The sequence below is a fragment of the Anser brachyrhynchus genome (genome assembly GCF_964034855.1).
Source record: "Anser brachyrhynchus genome assembly, chromosome: 1".
NCBI lineage: Eukaryota > Metazoa > Chordata > Aves > Anseriformes > Anatidae > Anser > Anser brachyrhynchus.
Genome location: NC_137694.1, coordinates 147,110,445 through 147,131,179, shown reverse-complemented (window position 1 = coordinate 147,131,179; position 20,735 = coordinate 147,110,445). Strand labels below are relative to the sequence as shown.

Here is a 20,735-nt window from a genome sequence, read left to right as displayed (position 1 = left end):
TCAAAATACTCACACCACAAGTTCCTCCTGTCAGGAGGATCCTTTCTTTCTTCCTCTCTCAGCTGTTGTCCTGGTGTGCACAAAGCCGCACTTCATTATTCATGAGAGGCATTTTCTCCCCAAAACCAGGGGATTTGGAGCACTACCGACCTCTGACCTTTCCAAATAGCAGGAACAAATAATTCATAAGGGGTGAAAATGGAAGCAGGACCAGCCACCTGAGGCCTAGGCACGATTACCGTCCAGGGGGGAATTTCCCTCCTCTCCTGGGGATCTCAGTTACAAGTGGCTCCTCTGCACTCGCAGCCTAATTCAGCTTCTGCTCCATCACAGGCCCGCAGCACTACTTACATCTTCAAGAAAAATCTGTTTTGCCAGCATGATGGGGCATTCTGCATGACGGGCAGACACTATCACCTTTTAGATGGAGGTCTTACATTCACTGAGTGATACTCGGCATGCAACAAAAAGCATACAACCAGCAAATTTGGCTGCAAGCAGAATGAAGACCCCAGCATTGCTCTTTTGTCAATAAGTGCTTCGTATCCTGACTATTGTGGTCCTCCAGTCGCTATTTTATCCAGCTGAGGTGGTTTGAAGTTGATCCTTCTACCCTTGAGCATCCCTAGGTTGGCAGTCAATTAAGGTATTTTTTTAGACTCTCAAAATAGCATCTTGGCTTTTTGGAACCAGCTGGGTTGGTTCTGCTTACAGAACAATGAACATGTTATCAAAGGCAAGCAGTCCACAATTATTGAGTTAATGATATGCAGAAGTACTTTCAAAGCATGGGAGTTTGCACTCTGGTCTGCATGTCACTGCTCGAGATGCGTAAATCTGTGCCCTCCTGGAGAAGCGGGAGGCTTACTATAGTTTAACAACTCATAAAAACAAAAAACGTGTCAGCTCTGCATGAAAGTCTGGTTTCAATTCATAAATGCTGACAAAAGCCACAGGAATATAGTACTACGCATGAACTCGCTTTTAAGGGGTGGAATATATTCCACATTTACCGAAACATCTAAAATTTACACCTAGATTTTAAGTTCCTACAGCCTTCAAAGTCTCTGTTTCCTCTCAAGACAGCAGGGAGAAAGCAGGTGCTCCAGGTGGAGGTCTGCAGGGGAAATGGATGCTGGTATTAGGAACGCGGTTTCACCAGGCACTGGTCAGTTGCCTGAGGTAGGGCAGTGGATTCTGTTGAGGAACTTCTGTGATTGAATTCTCCTTGTTTAAAGAATAGGCTATAGGAAAAAAAAAAAGTGTGTTGAACTTTAAAAAAAGGTAGAAACCTCCTGGGTTTCAGCTCAGCACTGATCCTGGCTTGAACCAAAGATGCTCACAGCTACTAAACTGAACAAAATTCCTTCATTTCTTTTTAAGAGGAGATCCTTTCGAATAAGCAGTGATAAAGTGCCTGGAAATTTCAAGGATATGATATAAAGACACAGTAACACAAATTTAGATTCTAATGGTGAAAGGAAAGGCATAAATTTGCTAGACAGTCAGCGCTGAAACTGTAAATTTGTTGTTTCCCCCTATAAAAATACACTTTGGCTGAATTTGCTGCTGCAAACTAGCAGGGGCCTGAGATGGTTACAGAGAGGACCACTCGAGGGCTGTGAGGACGATTTGCTGGGCAGACAAGGGAGAAAAGAGAAGGTGAGACATCTTCTTGTGGCCGAGCTCACGGGTCAGTTTGGCAGCTAAAACGCATTTGCCAAACGCATTTGAGAACAAAAACAACCCGAAGACAAGACTCTCGCTGCCCTGAACACCTCAGTGTAACACCTCAGGGGTCCCCTGGTTGTGCTATTTTGGCTGGCATTCAGCCACACTTAAATAAAACAAAAATGCCGAGTTGATCTTCTGTCTGAGGCTGTAGCAGCATTAATTGTTTCAGAGCCCTGTCAGGTCTCAGCAGATGGCAGAGAAGGAGCTGAATTTCTGACATTTTGATTTAAAATGTATAGATAATTACAGGTTTAATAGACACATAAATATATATAAGCACAATTTCAGTGCTCATTTTGTGAGAGGCAAAGTCTGGACTCTCTGCAGACCTATCGAAGAGGGCTGAAAGCAGGTGAATTCATGTCAGTAGCTCGTGTGATTTTACTGCAAGTCTTACAGCAGCGAGGCATTTTTCTGAAGGCTGCTCCTACGGTCAGGAGAATATAATGAGAATGTCAGCTCCATTTTTTTTTTCCTTTTTTTCCTCCAATAGATCTGCATTCATAGCAAAGTTTGAAAATGTAAATTTTTAAATCCCTCAGACCAGATGGAAAATAGTAAGACCCCTAAAAGCAGACATACGTATTCATACATGCAAATGCCACGCTTGCAGTGGCTGGTTTCTCTGGGCTGCCATAATGCATTTTGACAGAGGGAAACCTCTTTTCGCTGAGGCTGATCCCTCTCACCAAGGCTCTTCTTCCCCTGCCTGGATTCTAGCTGTGATTGTTTTGGCCAGCAGTGATCGAGGCACCTCCCCAGCTGCCTTGCTTGCAAGCCTGGGGCAGAAGATCCCCAAACCGGTGCTGCAGCACTGTCCCTGTGTCTGTCTGTCACCACTGGAGGGGCTTCGTTGTCCCCCAGCCCCAGCTGTGCAACACAGACGGCATACCCTCCCATCTGCGGTGAAGGACACAACCAACCTTCCTTTGGGTTGGGTTTCAAAACTTCTAATGAGGAACACGGGCCCCTTCCTGTCCCCTACCGCTTGTGCCCAAACATTACAGTGACCTGTGAAATGAATGTGTTTTTTTTCCACAACAGTTGTTCTGCCAAAGCAGGGGAGAGTAATTAAGGCACTTTCTGCTTTCCCGTCTAATTTTTGCGGTATTCTAGCTTAGACCGAGTCTTCACATGACTCTGGCAAAGGGTGTGCACGCTTCTCTCCTCGGCTAGTACAAGAACAGAAAAGCCACAGGCTGTCACATCTCTGCAAAGTCCAAATGTGTCACTTCGAGTGCCAAAAACGTGGGTGTCATTTACTTGACGAGCCTGGGACTCTCGCTCACATCTAGAGCTCGCGCTGTGTCGCAGATGTCCTGGTACATCTTGGCATGCGTGCTGCTTCGTGCGGGGCCATATCCTCACCTTCACACTCCTGCTGGGGGCTGAGAGGAGACGAAGACCTCCAGAGCGGCCCCTTGGCACATCGTTTTGGCTGCCCTGTGGGCAGACCCTGTTATATTTGGGTTGTCTGTGCATTAGCAAGCAGTGCAGAACAAGAGGGGCTGTTCTGTAGAGGGAAACTGAGGGAACTGAGGACCTGATGCCCCCAGGAAATGATTTTCAGGGCTTTTCATTTCAGGTCTGCTCTCAGTGCACCACAAAGCACAGCTGGGTGCTTCGCTTCAGACGTGCACGCCTGGTCCTGATAGCGCAACTGAACCCTGTGTTTTTTCAGGTATTCGTGTTTTAAGAGGAGCTAATCCGCACACACCATGCATAGAAGACTCTGCAGGAAGGCCAAGGCAGAAGAGGTTTGGGATTGGTATTATTCTTCTCTTCCTTCTACGCCTTCTAACTGCAAATTACCACTTGCATTTTGTTGTCTGCAGAAACAGCAGGTGTTTGCATGGGATTTCAGCATGTCCCTGGTGGGTTTGTCTCCTGCTTTTGCTCGTCCCTTGGCGGTGGTGGTCCAGAAGTCCCTTGTCAGATCTGCTGGTATTCTTGAGGGGGGAAGGAGGGAATAGCCTGCACAATTAGCACACGTGCTTGTTTGAAACCTTGATGAGTGTTTCTGAACAGCAGCTACTAGCCAGGTACCAGCTACTTGCCAAACTACAACACATTTGTTTGTCTTCCAGTGATCTATAGGGAAATAATTACTCTACAATTGTTTTTTGTCCCTGAGGTGTAACAAGTGTGTGAAGTTCATACCGGTGGCATTACCCCAAGGGGGAGGAAATACAGCCTGGAGTAAGGATAATGGGATCACTCCAGATTATCTCTTTCTATAACAGAAAGTGAGGAATATAAGCTGCAACACTTTACAGTTCAAACAAACCGTATGATCACTTAAAAAAAATGTATTGCATTATTGTAAGTCAGTGATTGGGTTCCAGAGGAGAGGAACAAAGCTGGTAAAGGGGCTGGAGAGCATGTCCTGTGAGGAGGGGCTGAGGACACCTTGGCTGTTCAGTCTGGGGAAGAGGAGGTTGAGAGGTGACCCCATTGCTCTCTGCAAGTCCTGAGGTGGGGAAGCACGGGGTGAAGTGTTGGTCTTTGCTCCTTGGTCACCGATGTCAGGGCTTGTGGAAATGGCTCAAAGCTGTGCCAGGGCAGGTTCAGACTGGGCATTAGGAAAAAATTCTTTACTATGAGGGTGGTCAAACACTGAAATAGGCTTCCTGGAGAGGAGGTTGATTCCCTGTGCCTGTCAGTGTTCAACAGGCATTTGGACAATGTCTTCATTAATATGCTTTAACTTTTGGTTAGCCCTGAAATGGCTGGACTCGACAATCTTTGAAGGTCCCTTCCAACTGAACTGTTCTGTTCTGTTCTAAATCAAACCTAAAATTATTTGGCTTTGTTCTCCAGCTCATCACACCTGCCCACTCATTAACACGTGGTTGGGAAAGACCGATGCAAAGCCCTGCCAAGTGAAAATGACAGCAGCTTTGCTCAAGCTCAGGTTCCCTTGGAAGAGGCCATGCCCCCAGCCTTACCTGGGCGGGCGCGCTGGAGGAGAGGTGGGCCAGGTCCCCGATCCTGGCGGCCGCCCGTGGGTCGCTGGAGCTGATGAGGACGGGGGCGCTGATCTCCATGGAGTGCCGGTTGCTGGCGGCCTGGGAGGACTTGTGGGTCATGCTGAGGGCGGTGAAGGAGTGCCGCTTCTTGGCGTTCTTCTTGCCCTCCACCTGCCGCGGGGCTGCCACCACCGCCCCCGCGCCGCTCGGGGCGGGACACGGCCCCAGACCCACTGCTGCGGCTGGATCTGGCGGCGCCTCGCAGCCGGCAGCAGCTGCTGAGCACGTCTTGTCCATCTCGATGAGCTGCTTGGCGGAGTCGTTGAGCTGAGTGCAGGGGAAAAGGGACAGAGGAGGAGGAGGAAGAAGAGGAAGAAGAGGAAGAGAGGAGAGAAAGGAAAAGGAGAAGGAGAAGGGGAAGTGGAAGGGGAAGGGGAAGGGGAAGGGGAAGGGGAAGGGGTAGGGGAAGGGGAAGGGGAAGGGGAAGGGGAAGGGGAAGGGGAAGGGAAAAAGAGAAGGACAAAAAGGGACAGGGAAAGAAATATAAGGAAACGAAAAAAGGGGGAGAAAAATTAAAAAGGAAGAGAAAAGAAAGGGGAGGAAAAGAAAGGAAAAGGAAAAAGAAGGGGCAGAAAAGGACAGAAGAAAGAAAGAAAAAGAAGAGAGTAGAAAAAAGGAAAAGGAGAAAGAAGGGGCAGAAAAGACAAAGAAAGGAAAAAAAAGGAAAAAAGAAGGGTTAGGAAAAGAAAAAAAAAGAAAAGAAAGAAAAAAAAAACAGAAAAAAAGGGGGATGTTAATGACCCATCATAGCTTGCTGATGGCACCTGCTGGACTCACCTGGGCCACCCTTGTCAAAGCACTTATCCTGCATCATGGAGGCAGCAAGGATGCTCAGCCTACACGCACCCTGGTTCCAACAAGGGGATGATGCTGAGCACCAATATGCCAACCCCGGGCAGAGGTGGGTCTCAGGTGCTGAGGCCTGATCAACATTTACTCTGCTGTGGACACATCCAGGAGCAGGCAAACAACACCAGAGGTACATGTAACAGGCCATTTTTGTCTGAAAACAGGCTATGTTGGTTTCCATAACCACTGTATGAAATATGACAGCATCCAAGAACTTCAGTCAAGGACAAGTCCCCCTTGGGCTTCCTCCCCTGACTCCCCCCCCCCCCCAAAAAAAAAAGAAAAAAGAAAAAAAAAAAGAATAGTGGCTGCTTGATGATAAGCTAATTTGGAAACCTATTACAACTGAATATAAGAAGGAAAAATAGAGGTATGGGAAAAATAACAGTAGAAGTGTGCAGTTAAGCAAATGTGCAACTGAGTAGCTTTTATGGCTCCAAATCTCCATCACCATACTGCAAATACAAACGAGAAATAGATATCATCACCAGCCTTATGCCAGCCCTCCCAAGTCTGAAAGCACTTCTGATTCCACGAGGACTCACTTGCACGGAAGAGGCACTACACGCTCCAGCACCTAGAAAAGCATCAACCGGCAGGATCCTTGATTCAGCGACAGCCGCCACCAAGTCAACCAAGAGCCCCCAATTAATGATGCTCCACCACTGTCAGAGATGCTGGGAGTCCTGCTACCATTCAATTAGCAGGCCATTTTCCCAGCTGCACTCTCCGACACGAGACCGTGCTTACGGCTGGCACAGTGTGCTGCACCTGCCAATTTTTGCCAATAACAGCTGATCCCATCTCAGATTCTCCAAGAACGTCCATTATTTCCCACTTCATCATGCTGTAAATTGGTACAACCTAATATTTGCCAGCAGGCTGCAAGTTGCAAGGAAACCAGATGGTTCCCCTCCCTTAAGTAGGTGTTACAGCTCTGCTTACCCAACTGATAGAGACAGTCTAGCTGAATTATTTGAAATAACAAGGAGGAAAGGAGAAAGACATGAAATATGCACAATACTTTTCTACATCAGAGGGTCAGGAAGTTCTTTGCTAGTAAACGAAGCAGGATAGGAATATATTTCAATTCTTTGACATAAGAAAATATAGAGTTAAAAATCATAACAAAAAAAACCTTTAGAACTTCCTGATTTTCCAGCAAGTCAATCAAGCAGGATAAGAATATATTTTAATTCTCTGACATAAGAAAATATAAAGAATTAGAAATAAAAACTTTTGAACTTCCTGACTTTACAGCAGTGCTCCATACGGTCAACGCAGTGCTCCAGCTCTCAATATCAAAACTCTGATTCGTCTTGTAGGAATCAGATTATAAATCCCCCTGGCTGGAATCCAATTTAACACTGAAACTGTTCTTTTTAAAACAATAAAACCCATTACTTTTTTTTGTTCAAAGTAAAATCTGGTTTAAAAGGTCAGTAATAGAGCTAGCATCTAAATGTAGAGTGATAAAAAATAGCCTCTTATAGATACAAACAAAGTCATTCTCATTACTGGTAGAAGATTAAAGGCAAAAAGAGCCCCCCTTCCCAAAACAGTCAAGCTAATGAACTTCTGGGTATGTGAAAGTCTTCCTGAAATACTGTGAAAAAATCATTTTGGCCTGCCAATATAACAAATGCTTTATGGCTTTACCACTTTATTTTCATAGAGAACTTTGTTTTTAAACAGCTTTGCCCGTGGATGCTGGAAAGTACTTCCCAAATAGGCTCGGAGCACCAGAGGAAAGGTTCTGCTTACTGCTTTGTAGGACCAAGTGATGCTGTCTCTTCGCAAAGAACTTTCAGAAACCCTTTTTTAAACATAAACATGACTGCAAATTTCTTATTTTAAACTTGGGGTATGTAAACAAGCATGGCTTTCTGGTGTCTGTCATCAGATCTTCAGGCAGATCTGCTTCCAGAGGAGAAGCCTAATGGAAAGTTCTGACCCACAGTCAGTCTCAGGAATTTGACATTTCTGGAAGACTGTAACTCTTACAACAACCCCTAATACCAGAACACAGCTTTCTTGCTTGTTTCTGATCCCTCCTCTAAAAAGAGTGCACAATTGAAATTCTGGCCCTGCTAATCCCAAATTGTAAAATGCCCCTAAGACTGCTGCGGGACTGGATTTACCCCAAATCTATTCTGTAGTAACGGGATGTCCTAGAAAACTCAGTATATGCTATAGAGGGATAAGGCTTGGGTTTGAACGCCGAGCCGGCCAAACATTCCCAACAGCCCTGCATTCCCTGGGAATGCAAATCCTTGTGCAGCCACACTGTGCGACAGCCGAGGGACACTGCTGGGTAAGAGAAGCAGTGAAACGCTGCCGTGAAACTGTTTGCAGGGTCTCAGTGACTGCTGCCTGTGGTGCTGCATGCTGAGATAAGGATGCACCAGCCTCAGCTCACAGAGGAATTCCTGCCTGTTTCTCGGGAAGGAATTCCCTGCTGCGAGGATCCATGCTGGAGAAAGCCCCATCTCCTCACTCCATCCCCAGGGTGAAGGAAAGGATCTGCGCTCACCTCCAAACAACCTTTTCCCACAAAGGGAGCAGTAATCGAGTGCGTTCATTAAAAATCTGCTGACCTTGATGAGGGAGCCACGCTGCTCTCCCAGCCACAATAATAGGAGCTGTCAGAGCTTTGGCCTCAAGCCAGCCAGTCCCTGCAATATGAACTGAGGGAGAGTGTTTTTTCTTTTTCTTCTTCCTCTTCTTCTTCTTCTTCCTCTTCTTCTTCTTCTTCTTCTTCTTCTTCTTCTTCTTTCTTCTTCTCCTTCCTCTTCTTCTTCTTCTTCTTTCTTCTTCTCCTTCCTCCTCTTCCTCTTCTGCTCCTCCTTCTTCTCCTTCTTCTCCTTCTTCTGGCTTTTAGATAGGACTATTTTAGATATTCTACTTGTGACTTTACCATATGGGCAGCAAAGGTACCAACATTAAGCTACCTCAGGAGTTCTCCCGGCCAAAATTGCCAAAAGTACTGTTTCATTAGTCTCTAGATAAACCTAATTTTTCTGCAGAATGTATTATGGTGACTTTCTCTCTCTCTCTTTCTGTTGCACACGCTTACACACGCTCACACATGTGCACACACAATTGTCACCTGCACTGGCTATCCCCAGGTGGGACTAAATCTGCTCTGTATACCCTAATGTGAGGCAATGCACTGAAGTTTCAGCAGGTAGCACTATGCATCTACATATATGCTGAAGCTGGGAAGAAGAGTGAGGAAAAAGCTTCTTTTTGGCCAGTGTGCACTCAGTAGGGCCATAATTAGTCCTAGCTTTAGTTGGAAAAACAAACTATTACCATGGAACTTATTATTATTATGGAACAAGGTAGAAGCACAGGGGATTAGGTCAAATCTAAACAATTAACCTTTGCTGCTCTAGTCTGCAACAGCAGCATTTCAGTCTTTTGTTGTTGTCACAACACTACTGCACCAGCAAAAAAAAAAGGACAATGCCACCATAATTTCTTTGGGTGATCAATAAACAAGCGTAAGGCCAAAACCACTGCTCGACTAATAGAAACCACATCTCCCCTGACAAATACATCATCATGTTTGCTAATCCATGGGACTGGCAAAACTCCTGCAGCATAGTTCAGACCTCCAAGGGACACCGTGACACACAGCGGCCACCACAGCAGCTCTGTCTTTTCCAAGAGAGGGGACAGGCAGAAGGTCTCCCTCTGCTACTGAATGCTCTTAGCTTTCAAGGCACTGAGGTGTGGGTACAGGATTTGCTTGGGACTGATACCAGACCTGTCAAGGAGCTGGCCTCGCTCTGTGTCTGGTTTATCAACATACTTCGGTGCGCACCTAATGTTGGGCACAGACCAAAGTGCCACAGACTGGACTAAAACGCTGCTCTTCTCTGAATAAGGAAGGATTGCTTACATCCTCAGTGTTACGCACGTGCTCAAGTATTTTGTAAGATTGGAGCCAGTTTGAACCAGAAAGTGCAGTTTATTAAGGCTTTCAGGAAAACAACAGTTCATTTATTTTGTAAGCCTTTTCTGTCTGTATAGAAAGAATTAGCTGAAGGGTGGTGCTCTTCAAATACAGTTATAAGACCAGAAATATTTTACTTCAGACCATTTTTAAATAAAAAAGGTTTCAAAACCCCTCAAATAAATCCATACTTGATGAAAAGAATAAACTGGTCAGAAAAAAATGTCACGTTCAAGGTTTTAGAGAGGAAGCACTTAGCAGAGCAGAAAGGAAAATTAAGACTGTTAATAAAAGTTCTTCACAATGTCCCTCCGAAAGACCGAAAATATTTCCACCTAGGGACTGCTAATTTTTATACTTCGCAGTTCATAAATATTGAGCAGATCACGCACATCCCTATTTTATGCCTTGCAGAAACTTTGGCAACTTGGAGTTCCATAGCTGATTCTGTGATTAAAATAAACAGTCTGAATTTATTACTGTGCTTTCAGTTTGGAGTAGTTACTTTCAGGAAATATTAAGTTCTTATGCCCTCATTAAATTAGTTTTCGCTAGTATTATGATTTATGCTCTGAAGCACAGTGAGGTTATTAAATAAGTAAGGACAAAGCTATGGAAGAATCTCTGTCCCTGCGAGTTTCCTCAGAGGACTGCATCTATGGAAGCGTTTTCATCTCCAGAAGGCAGCATTTCAGAAAGTTCAAGCAGCTTTTCCACATTGTTATCCCTACTGGCAAATGCAGGGTACAGCTTTTCTTCTACTGTAGCCAAGCAGCAAAACCACCCTGTGACTCAAATGGGTGTTAGGAGAAGGTATACAACACTTCACCTAATACTTTAAATGTTCATTGGGTATGTTAGCACAGACATTGCGCAGCACTTCCAAAGGCTTACTAATGGGATATTAGCAGCCAAAGCTGTGCCAAAGGCTCTTCAAACAAGTCATATTGAATGCATCTATACTTTTAATCTTTTATATGATTCATATATTCAGATTTAAAAATGTTTAGGGAAAGCCTCCCAAGTTCTCCATGGACAATTTAAATTCATAGGGCAGAAGCCACAAAACCGTATCTCAATTATTCATTTATGCACCATCTTCTAATGAGGAATCATTAGCGTGGCATGGTTTAAGAGAAAATATTATAGCTAAAACAAAGCATTATTTCATGGTTTTATGTTAATCTCTGCAACAATCCAGTATTGCCTTTTCTAATTTACTGTCAGGGAAGGACAAGCAAATGCGAAACAGATTTGCTGCAAGTGGTTTATCCATCATGTAGGACAGATTTCTGAAACCCCACAATGTGACTGGGAGCACAGTCACTCCACGCACCCAGAACATACAGGAAGAGCAATACAGGCATTTGCTTGAACATCTTCACATGGAATGAGAGCTGCAGAAATACTTTGCTGGGATGCATCTCAAACTGCAAGCGTCCCATTCCTCTGCTCACAGGCTGAGGTGCAAGCCTTGTTCCCTTTTCCAAAAGCCTGCGAAATGTGTCAGCAAGTTCTCAGGGAAAGAAGTGCCAAAACATATGACCACCTAGCAGATAGCCTTCCTAGTCAGGGTCATCCATGTACATGTTTTTGCGCAGTCTGGAAAAACACAAGCCAATCATTTTTGTCCTCAACATGGTTCCTTGAGAGGCAGTGGAGTGGTACTTAGCAGTCTATTTCCCTGTCTGACAAGACCTTTCTCATTTAGCAGCAATGTCACTTCTAACACACTGAAAGGCCGAAGGAATGTAGCATATTAGAACAGCATGTGCTTGGACGAGCGTGTCATCATGATCTTGCAGAATGAAAATAAATGATGCGTGCAGCAGAAGTAAACACTAAGCCTTGGGTGGTGAACTGGGATTCTTTTTTTTTCTTTCCCTTTTTTCCAAACAGTTTTAAGATGGAAAATGGTTTGCAGTGATAGAGAGCAAACACATGGCTTGGTGAATCCCAGAAAAATGTTCAGTCTGCTGTAAAGTCTGCTCAGGAGCAAAGCACAGCTAATAACCTTATGGAAGCTAATGTCCAAACAGCTGAGAAGAGAGAAAATAAAACTAACTGCAATGGCATTAAAAATAGATGAACTCACCAAAAAGAAGTGTGCTTTCTTCATCCCTCCCCATTCCCTGAAACAATGCTAGCTATCTAGCCTTCAGCTCCAAGTATAAGGACTATCTTACTCTGATCTGTCATCTCTGAATCTCAGATCTGCTGTGCGTCTTCAATGTGCCTGAGGATTTCCTTCTCTTTTCTTCCTGTCTGTCCTCTGTGGGCACCCTTTTTCATAATGAGATGCTCAGGATGGCACCAAAGCTCCTTTGAAACCAAGAAAAATAACCAAATACAGCTTTACTCAACATCAGAAAGAGTGGGAGAATCCAGCCTATTTTTACTTATAAATTATTCAGAAAGCTAAATAAAAAGTGCAGTCGTGAATTCATGGGCTTGATCCTAATTCCTTTGAAGTCAGTGGCAAAACTCCAGCTGTCTTCAACGGTGGAAGGACTGGTGCCCATCTGGCACCAATTTCAGCACCAGAAGAGTCCCTGTTGGAGATTGCCAGGAGTTTACTGACAAACTGGTTTATCATCAAAAAAAATGAAATTCATCAGGACTGAAGTACTTCCCTGGATCATCCCAGTTTTGACAAGATGCCCATCAAGAGATTGTTTGCTAGATGATATTTCTCAGCTAAAAATCATGGAAATAACCAAGTCTACAGTGGTTTGTGAGTTCACCCAGGTGCCTGGGCTTGAGGCTCAAGGTCCCTGAGCTGAGGAACAGCCACTGGAGATCTGAAAGGACACTTACATTTTCCTGGGAGGAAGCCACTGGGTTTTTGGCCACGCTGAGTCTCCCTTGCTCTTGCTCTTGCTAATTGGAAAACCTTTGTGCCTCTGTGAGTACAGCTGCCCGTGTGCACAGAGACAGAAGATACTGGTGCTGGCAGGAGAAGTGTGAGCAGACTTGTGCTGGGTAGCAGCCAGGGCAAGAGGCTAAGACGGACTCAGGAGCACTCCCAGAAGCTTCTCAGATGTAATCCTCACACCTCACTGATGCCTGGCAGCTGTACGAGCCCTTTACAGTTGCTGCCAGTTACTGCGAGGAAGGGAAGCCCTCTGAAGTAGCTTTGTGCTGAAATCTAGAAACCTCTTCACTTGCAGAAACATTGAGCCAGCTGGATGTCAAAACCTCGGCATGGGCTAGGAAAAATACTGCAGTACCTGGAGAAGAGCTGTGTGGATTGCAAGTGTTCTCTGAGCAATACCTGCAGAGCCTACCTGCTTTAGAGAGAGAGACAAGCCTCACGTTTCCAACATTTTCTGGCAACTTTCTACCTCATTTCTACCTCTGGCAACATTTCTACCTCATACCTTTCTACCTCTACCTCTTTTCCCTCATGTCCCACAAGGCTCCTGGTACTACTGTTTTCTTGGATGCACAACAATACCTAAAAAATTTTGAATTAGCTGAAAACTGATGGGTCAAATACCAGCAGTTAAGGCTGAGGATCACTTCAGAGTAAACGCACACATCAAGTCTGTGAGTCTCAAGGTAAATGACTTCCCAACAATGGTGTGTGACCCCAAGTAATTATAAATGGGACTGTGAACCAGGCAACACTGTGCTCATGTTGCTGCTTGGACCTTCGTTGCATGCATTGTGGCATGGACCCACATCTTCCAGACACTACATCGTGCCCTTTGGCTCATTCTCTGAGATTCACTCTTGGAAATACTGTGCTTGAAAGTACTGTATTTGTAATGTTCAGAGTTGTTGTGAAGGAAGCACCAATATTATAATGTCTTATTTAAGGAAGGAACTTCCTTCCAACTTAATGTGATAAAGGAAAAGGATGAAAGAAACATTAAAATAGATATAGATGCTGAAGTTCCTTCTGAATTTGATTACAAAAGTGTTCTGGTGGATGCTGAGAAAACGGCCTAAATGCACCCCACATCACGCTTTGTTATCCGCACGAAGCATGAAGTTGGATAAATCTAAGAAGCCCTTGGAATAACAGTACAAGGAGCATGTGGGAAAACAGAAGTCATTTTTCAAGCACTGCAAGGCTTTGCCTGCACTGAGCAGGCAAGGAGTCTTTGTTGAGGTGATTTACAACTTTGTGTAGAATAAGAAATCTCATGCAATTGGGGAAAATTAAGTTTTATGTGCTGCAACTGAAGATTACCTGTGGGGAATTGCACACAAATAAATGTACTGCTGTCTCTATCTCTGATAAAGCAGTGAAATGAAGAATGAAAGCAAATGCCAAGAAAATGTTTTGGTTCAATTGCTTGCAAAAGGAACCAAGGTGTACTCACTTCAGGCAGACATCAGCACTAACAGGTTGTGATAAACAGCCTTTGCCCCGCGTGTACCATACATAGGAAAGAGACATTTTTGACTATGTACTCTTCCAGATTCTACTTCCCACATACAAGGCAGAGAAGGACTGCTGGATGTGGTACAGGCTATTTGCGACAGAATGATGTCCCATGGGACCGTATAGTTAGATATTGTGTGTGTGGAGCTCCTGCCAGAGCTGTCTGGCCTGGTAAAACACCACAGCTCTCCGTTCCTTCAGTGGGAGCATGACTTCACACCCTCCTTCATTCTGTACAGTGACCAATCATTTTAAAACAACTTCACACAAGGGTGTCTTACCTTGGAGACCTTTCTACTTCTGTCATATTTGGTAAAAGGTGGATAACAAACGGGCTGGGAGGGCATTTGGAAGCAGTGGCTGTTGCACGGGGCATAATCACGTGCATCTCCCTGTGTAGAGAGGCTGAGCATTAGCTGAAGGCTCTGAAAGCCATCCTGCAAGACACGAAAGCGTGTTTTCTGTGCTATATGATGATGTAATTGGGTTCACAACCCTCTCCCCTCATCTGCTGGAAGAGAAATCTGTCAGGGCTGAACTGTGACGAATTCCCTCGACTCCGCAAATTCTTGACTGAAAATGGCAGCATTCAGCCTCGCACTCGTGGTGTGCCTGACTGTCCCTCGAGCTGTCTGCAGCCTTCTTTGGAGAATCGCAGACGTTAAAATATGATTGGGTACATGGCCGAGGTCAGGGGCTGATGTCTGTTAACAGACTTGCCAATGGCTGCAGTCAAGGAGTTCACTGAACTTTCCGGCTACCAAACGAGAAAATGCTATTTGTTCAACTCCCTGCATTTGATTTCTGGCTCGGGGCAGAGGACACGTGCGCGGTGCTGTTGAGTCAGGCAGCGAAACAGCTCCCGCGAGCACACGGGAAGCTGGATTCACGCTCTGCTGTCTGTCCAAGCCCGCTCTGCCGCGGGTGTCACCGCTAGATAAGAGGTGTGCCACTGCCCCGGCGCCAGGGAGCTCGGAGCAGATCCCCAAGGACGCTTGGGCACATGTGTCACGTTACTGCAGCGAAGTACGATGATTGCCGGCATTAGTCATTTTTATGACATCCATATGCAAATGCTGTTTATGTTAGTGTGCTGCAACTGGAACGAATTTGGGAAACCACTGCCCTGGGCCACGTTGTTTGAGTTCTGAGATGGCAAAATTAATGGGCTAACAAAAAGTCTGCACAGTAGGAAATCTCTCTGAAAGGGCAGAACACTGTCCCCCCCCCACACCCCCAACATTACTCAAGTCCAAATATTTTCCTAACCCATTGCTTCCTGAAAATGGAATGCCCTGGGTTGCACCTAAAATCTTTAGGCAGGGAGACAAGTTGTCCTGAGGGAACTCAATTTTTGCAGTCTGCGACCACACTATGTGATGAAGACACACAGACACGTTTGTTAATAATGCTTATTATATTTGCCATTAAAAGCTGAAGAATTCCCACTACAGATCACAGTTCCATTGTGAGAAATATTACATAAAGACAGAACAAAAAGACAGCTCTTGGCCCAAAGAAAACATAAATTAAGATGAGGACCATATATAGACAAAGTATACAAAGAGACAGCCTTATCAGCAAGAGGGACAAAAGACTTGGCACATTGGAAATCTTCTGTAGGCATCACAGCCAAGAACAATTTCAGAGAGGGGTCTGGAGGACCAGTGCTGATGCAGCTGTCTAGATGTTTTTGAAGCATTCTTCTCAACAGTGAAGAACAGAGCACTACAGAAGTAAATGAAAATTTGGAAAAAAAAAGACAAAGCGATTGGCATCACTGGCTGATCAAAGGCAGGAGTTGATCTTTCAGAAGTAAATAAAAAACAATAGGTCGTGAGAGAAATGAATAATCAAAGGTTTGCAAGTATGGGCAAGTTGTATGTACTCAACAGGAAAGCAAAGGCCATGAGAGGGAAAGAAGTGGCAGCAGATGTGCACTTTCATGAGGTCACGAATGAGGCAGGTCGGCATTTGTTATGGATGCAGAAAGGTTGTAGCCATAATCAGGATACAAGATGATCGGAGTTTGATTTTTGTGAATGCTCAGCAGTCAGGTTGTCCTATGACTATGCAGCATTGCCGGATACACGGATGAATGGAGCTAGGTGTGAGGACGTGATTCCCATTGGCAATGTCTTTATCATTTGCCATGAAAGCACATTGATCCCTCTTTAACCAAGGACCAAATAGGAAAAATAACACATTTAACTCTGACAGTGTACTGTATTGAAACCTCAGGTGTGTGTTGAGAGAAAGTTGCTCAGTGCAAACGCAGACAGATGTGTCCTTTGCTATGGACTTAAACTCAGCTCTCAGGAGCACTCTTGTGCCATCAGGGACCCTCATATGCCAAAATCTAGAGGTAGTGCTTGAAGCCGAGCATGGCCCTGAGCAGCTGCTGAAAAGAAGCTACCCAGCTTCTGTGGGGCAGAGAAGCCCAATGGGTGCACCAAGAGCTCCCAGACCATGTCATGGCTCAGGGAACTGCTTTACTTTCCTCACCAACATCAAAGCAGGCAGGGCTTGAACCAGGGGTGCTCTCCTTGTTACTGAACGTTGCCTTCTTCTCAAGAAACAGTAAAACAAAGCGGAGTTGCCTCTTCCCTCAGTGCCCTCCCCTGAGAACCTGGGCAAGGGAGTACCTCCAGCATGAGTCCACCACTGCCTGAATGCTCTGGTGCCTCTTCTGCTTTGTCCCAAAGCTTCCAGAAAAAATCTGTTATAGAAAAATTCTATTATGGAAACCTCTCTCATGAAATTTCCTGTCAATTTGATTTAATTGTGTCTAAGCAGATCGGAAGACTTCAAAGTCAGATTTAGAGCAGGACACTCCCTCCAGCCTTACTTAAACCAAGGGTAATATTATTAGCGTTGTTTACGGAGTATCCAGTGCTCCTTTGTCATAAAATTACAACTTAATAAAATAATCGGATAAATTGAGGGATGACCAGGAGGAAGAGGCGCTTGCTTGCACAAAGACCCATGTTCCTCACCTCAATATTTTGATTTGGTGGGTTAGAGCACAATTCAACAGCAGCATCACCTGCAGAAAATCTGTGGGTGAGGGTTAGTGCCCTGGCGATGATTTCCTGAGTTAAGTGCGAGATGCCACGTGCCTTCCTTTCCCATCTGCACACTTTCTGCCCTGTATCCACGTGGATGCTCATGTGGCTACACAGTAAAAGGGATGAGGGAACAGATAAGACTGGAAACTAAAAAACTGATGACAGCTTAAGTGAGTAGCTTTCAATAGGGGCGAGTTCCCTGATCCATCTCAGTGCACAGCCAGAGGTCTGTTAGGCCTGGAAGAAGGGAAGTGACATGAAAGTTTTGCCATGGCTGTGGCAAAAGCAGGACAATCCTTTTGGCAGCAGCCCTTGCTTTTGTCAGATTAAAATAATGACGGGATCAGCCAACCCCAAAATGGTGCAGCAGAACATAAAATAAACAATGGCAGATCTATTTTGTAAAGGAAAGAAATAACCAAGATGAAGGACTTGCGCGCAAATTCTTCTACAGTATACACTAAATACCAAGGAATGAGCCCTCGAGAATCCTGTGCTCTAGAGAAAATGTTGAAAAGGTGGAGATCCCCAAATTTATTCCAACTCTCTTCCCTGTTTCTGATTTTTGGTTTTAATTTGCCTGTACTGATTCCTCCTCTAGTCTTGTGAACTTGGTATTCTCAATATTCAGGACTAACACCTAACAAAATGTTAGGGGATTTAATACTTAACATCTGGTTTTGGTATAGCTAATGACATTTTTTTTCAGACTAAAAATCAACTTCACATGGTATTTTTGTTGTTTGAAGTAAGCATTCAGCACACATATGCATTCCCGTGTCTCTTTTGTGTGTAGTATGAAGGGAGTTTGACCATTGCCACAATAAGAAAAAAGGAAAGAGGTAAAACCACTTCACAACTTCATCATATATATTCTTGAAATGACTCCTCTTTGAAAGCTTAAAGGGTCAAGCTTAACCAAATTTTGTGACTCTGCAGCGTGGGAGAACATTATTTATAAAAGATGCTATCTTCTGAAAGTGGAGATGAGGGGGCTCTAGCAGGTACCTCCCAGCATATCATTTATGGTGTCACCAGCACCAGCTGTCCATCCTGTCCTTCTGATGGAGGTCATCACACCCATCACAGGAATAGCAAAGGACAACATGGACCTCCAAATCCTCCAGGCCCTTTCACAGGCTGGTATTTTAATACTGGACCCATTTTCCTTTGACCAGTGCCACAGCTGATGGGTGGACACGTTTTGTTCTCTGCTCATCAGGTTGTTGCCACCAGCAAAGCGGCAGAGGAGACAGGCAGTTGGCCACGGTTGTCCTCAAATCCTCTGTTCTCACTCTGTGGCTACATCTGGATCGCTGATCTCCACTGGAAGAGCTCTGCAGCACCAGGAAAGCTCCCCAGGAAGGAAGCTAATTAAGACGTGCAACGCACAGTAATAGCAACAGTAGGAAATGAAGTGAAGAATGTGTGAGACATAATGAAGTCCTTGAGGATTTTATTTTTCATTAACTGCTAGACAAATCGTGTATCTGTTGACATATAGCTTCTTAATATACATTCATGCATTACCTCTAGGTAAGCGAGACTGAAAGACATTTTCTTTTTCAAAAGGAAAAAAGATGCCAAGAATTCAGCACCGCTGAAGTGATCTTTAGAAGCTGTCAGAGGTGATCAATGGCCGGAAAAGACAAAAGCCCATTCCCGTGCCTCCCCTAGAGAGAGCAGGTTGCTGATGTGCTCTAGAGCCGCCTCAGGGCCTGGGACAGAGGGTACGCTCCATGGGGGATGGCGCAGGGGCCCATGGAAACCTCTGCCATTGCTAACACGTTTCACTCCAATGGTTGGGTGCTATGAGGAGGTTGAGCACCGCGGGTAAGTTCAGAATGGCTAATGGCAAATGCACAGGCAAAAGCCAACCCTAATATGCTACCCACTTAACTGGTCCTTCTGAGCAGGGACCGGGCCAAAGGGATGGATGGATCCTTTGCCTGAGGTATTTTTCCACTAGAAACATCTACTTCCAAGTGAACATCTACTTCTTATTTTTAATTAATTATTTATTATTTTGTGTGTGTGTTTAAGAGATTCAGCTACCCAAGGAGCAGAATAAGGAAGTCGTGGGTAGTAAAGGGTACACCTGGGCTTCCCCGAGGTTTGCTGTACATATGTCTAAGCATTGTCAGAAGCTCATTCATTCAGTTATCAGAGATAGTTACAAGCAAACAACCAACAATAACAGCAACGAAAACCCTGTAAGAGATGTGAAAGGACATCTTGTTTCATTCTGAAAGACACAGCAGCTTTAACGTTTCTTAACAATATCAGAACAAACATCGATAGCTACTTGACAGACAGGTACTTTGGGAAATTGACAAATACTGTCTGTAACACAAAAGAACTGACCTGAACGTAGATACTCTTTGCTGATGAAATGTGCAGGCAGTGCGTGCAACACCTGTGGTGAGCCTTTCCCTTGCACAGCAGGCAGAGCACAGACTCACAGCCTGAGCCACCGCAGAGTGGGGTCCAGGAATATGCCCCCATCATTGCCTTAGGCCAGAGCTGTCACCCTTGCCTTCTCCTCCTAGTCAATGCAGTGAAACAGGCTCTTCTACAAGGAAGCTGACATATTTTGGATGTCTCCATTAAGTGGCAATTTCTGTTTCTTCGACTATGAGAACCTGCTTGTCTCACTCAGTGGTAAGGGGCTACATGGTCAATTAGCTCACCTGTAGAGGACTATCTGCCTTGGACAGACGAACTGTACCTAGAGACCTACAAGGTCTCCCACATGATCTGGAGCAGTATTTTCCAGTCCACAAGTGGTACCAGAGGCAGAACTGCTGTCCTGTTCCTGCTGCTGCTGTGTGGTATGACTGGGCTTCAGCAGATGTCTCTTCACTTGTAACTGAAAATTTAGAAGTTTAAAACAGGGAGGAAAAAAGGACAAAAGGACTGTAAGAGAAAGGAAACACTAAAATGGATGAAAATCGGAAGACAAAACAGTTTGTGATATCATTCTCTGTCCAGCGAACATGGGGGTCCATCTACAGTGCTGCTTTCGTAACACAAGCAACTCTGGCAGCATAATAACATCAACTTTGAGGCAGAAACCAAAGCTCAGCATGAAAATAGCAGAAACAGAACAGCATCCAAGACTGGAAAACACATATTCAAGCACAAGTACAGTTCAGGAGAGTTAGAGGTAAAGGGAAGGGCAAGTGAGTAGGGCTGCCTGCTGAAAGCATGTGCAAAACACAGCAAGCAAGTCCACAGTCTTTTTACATTGGGGAAGGATGACAAACAGGATTTTGCAGGGGAAATTCAGGAAGTTAGAAATGAGGAGACATTTCTTCTCAGAAAGAGCAGTCAGGCATTGGGATGGGTTGCCCAGGGAGGTGGTGGTGTCACCATCCCTGGGGGTGTTCAAGGAAAGGTTGGACGTGGTGCTTAGGGACATGGTTTAGTGGGTGACATTGGTGGTAGGGGGACGATTGGACAGGATGATCTTGAAGTTTTTTTCCAACCTTAATGATTCTACGATTCTATGATTCTAAGTGCATGAACGGATGATGGCTAGAAGTCTTGCTATCAGATCATGAGCAAAAGTCAGTCCATCTTACTTAGGTACATAATTAGCACTTCAATTTTCAGTTCCTACTAGACAGCACTTAAAACATGCCCCATACAGATATCAAAATGACATATATGCTTTTAAAAAGAGTCAGGAAATTATCTTA

The 20,735-nt window shown here is 44.8% G+C and overlaps 1 protein-coding gene across 6 annotated transcripts in view; it reads right to left on the bottom strand.

Moving 5' to 3' along the window:
* Positions 1 to 20,735, bottom strand: part of SH3RF3 (SH3 domain containing ring finger 3) — a 237,620-nt gene that overhangs the window by 52,141 nt on the left and 164,744 nt on the right. For all 6 annotated transcript variants that reach the window (XM_080583370.1, XM_080583375.1, XM_080583372.1 and 3 more), the window contains one exon: positions 4,683 to 5,030. In XM_080583370.1, the coding sequence (XP_080439496.1) occupies positions 4,683 to 5,030 (348 nt within the window). The remainder of the gene's footprint in view (positions 1 to 4,682; positions 5,031 to 20,735) is intronic.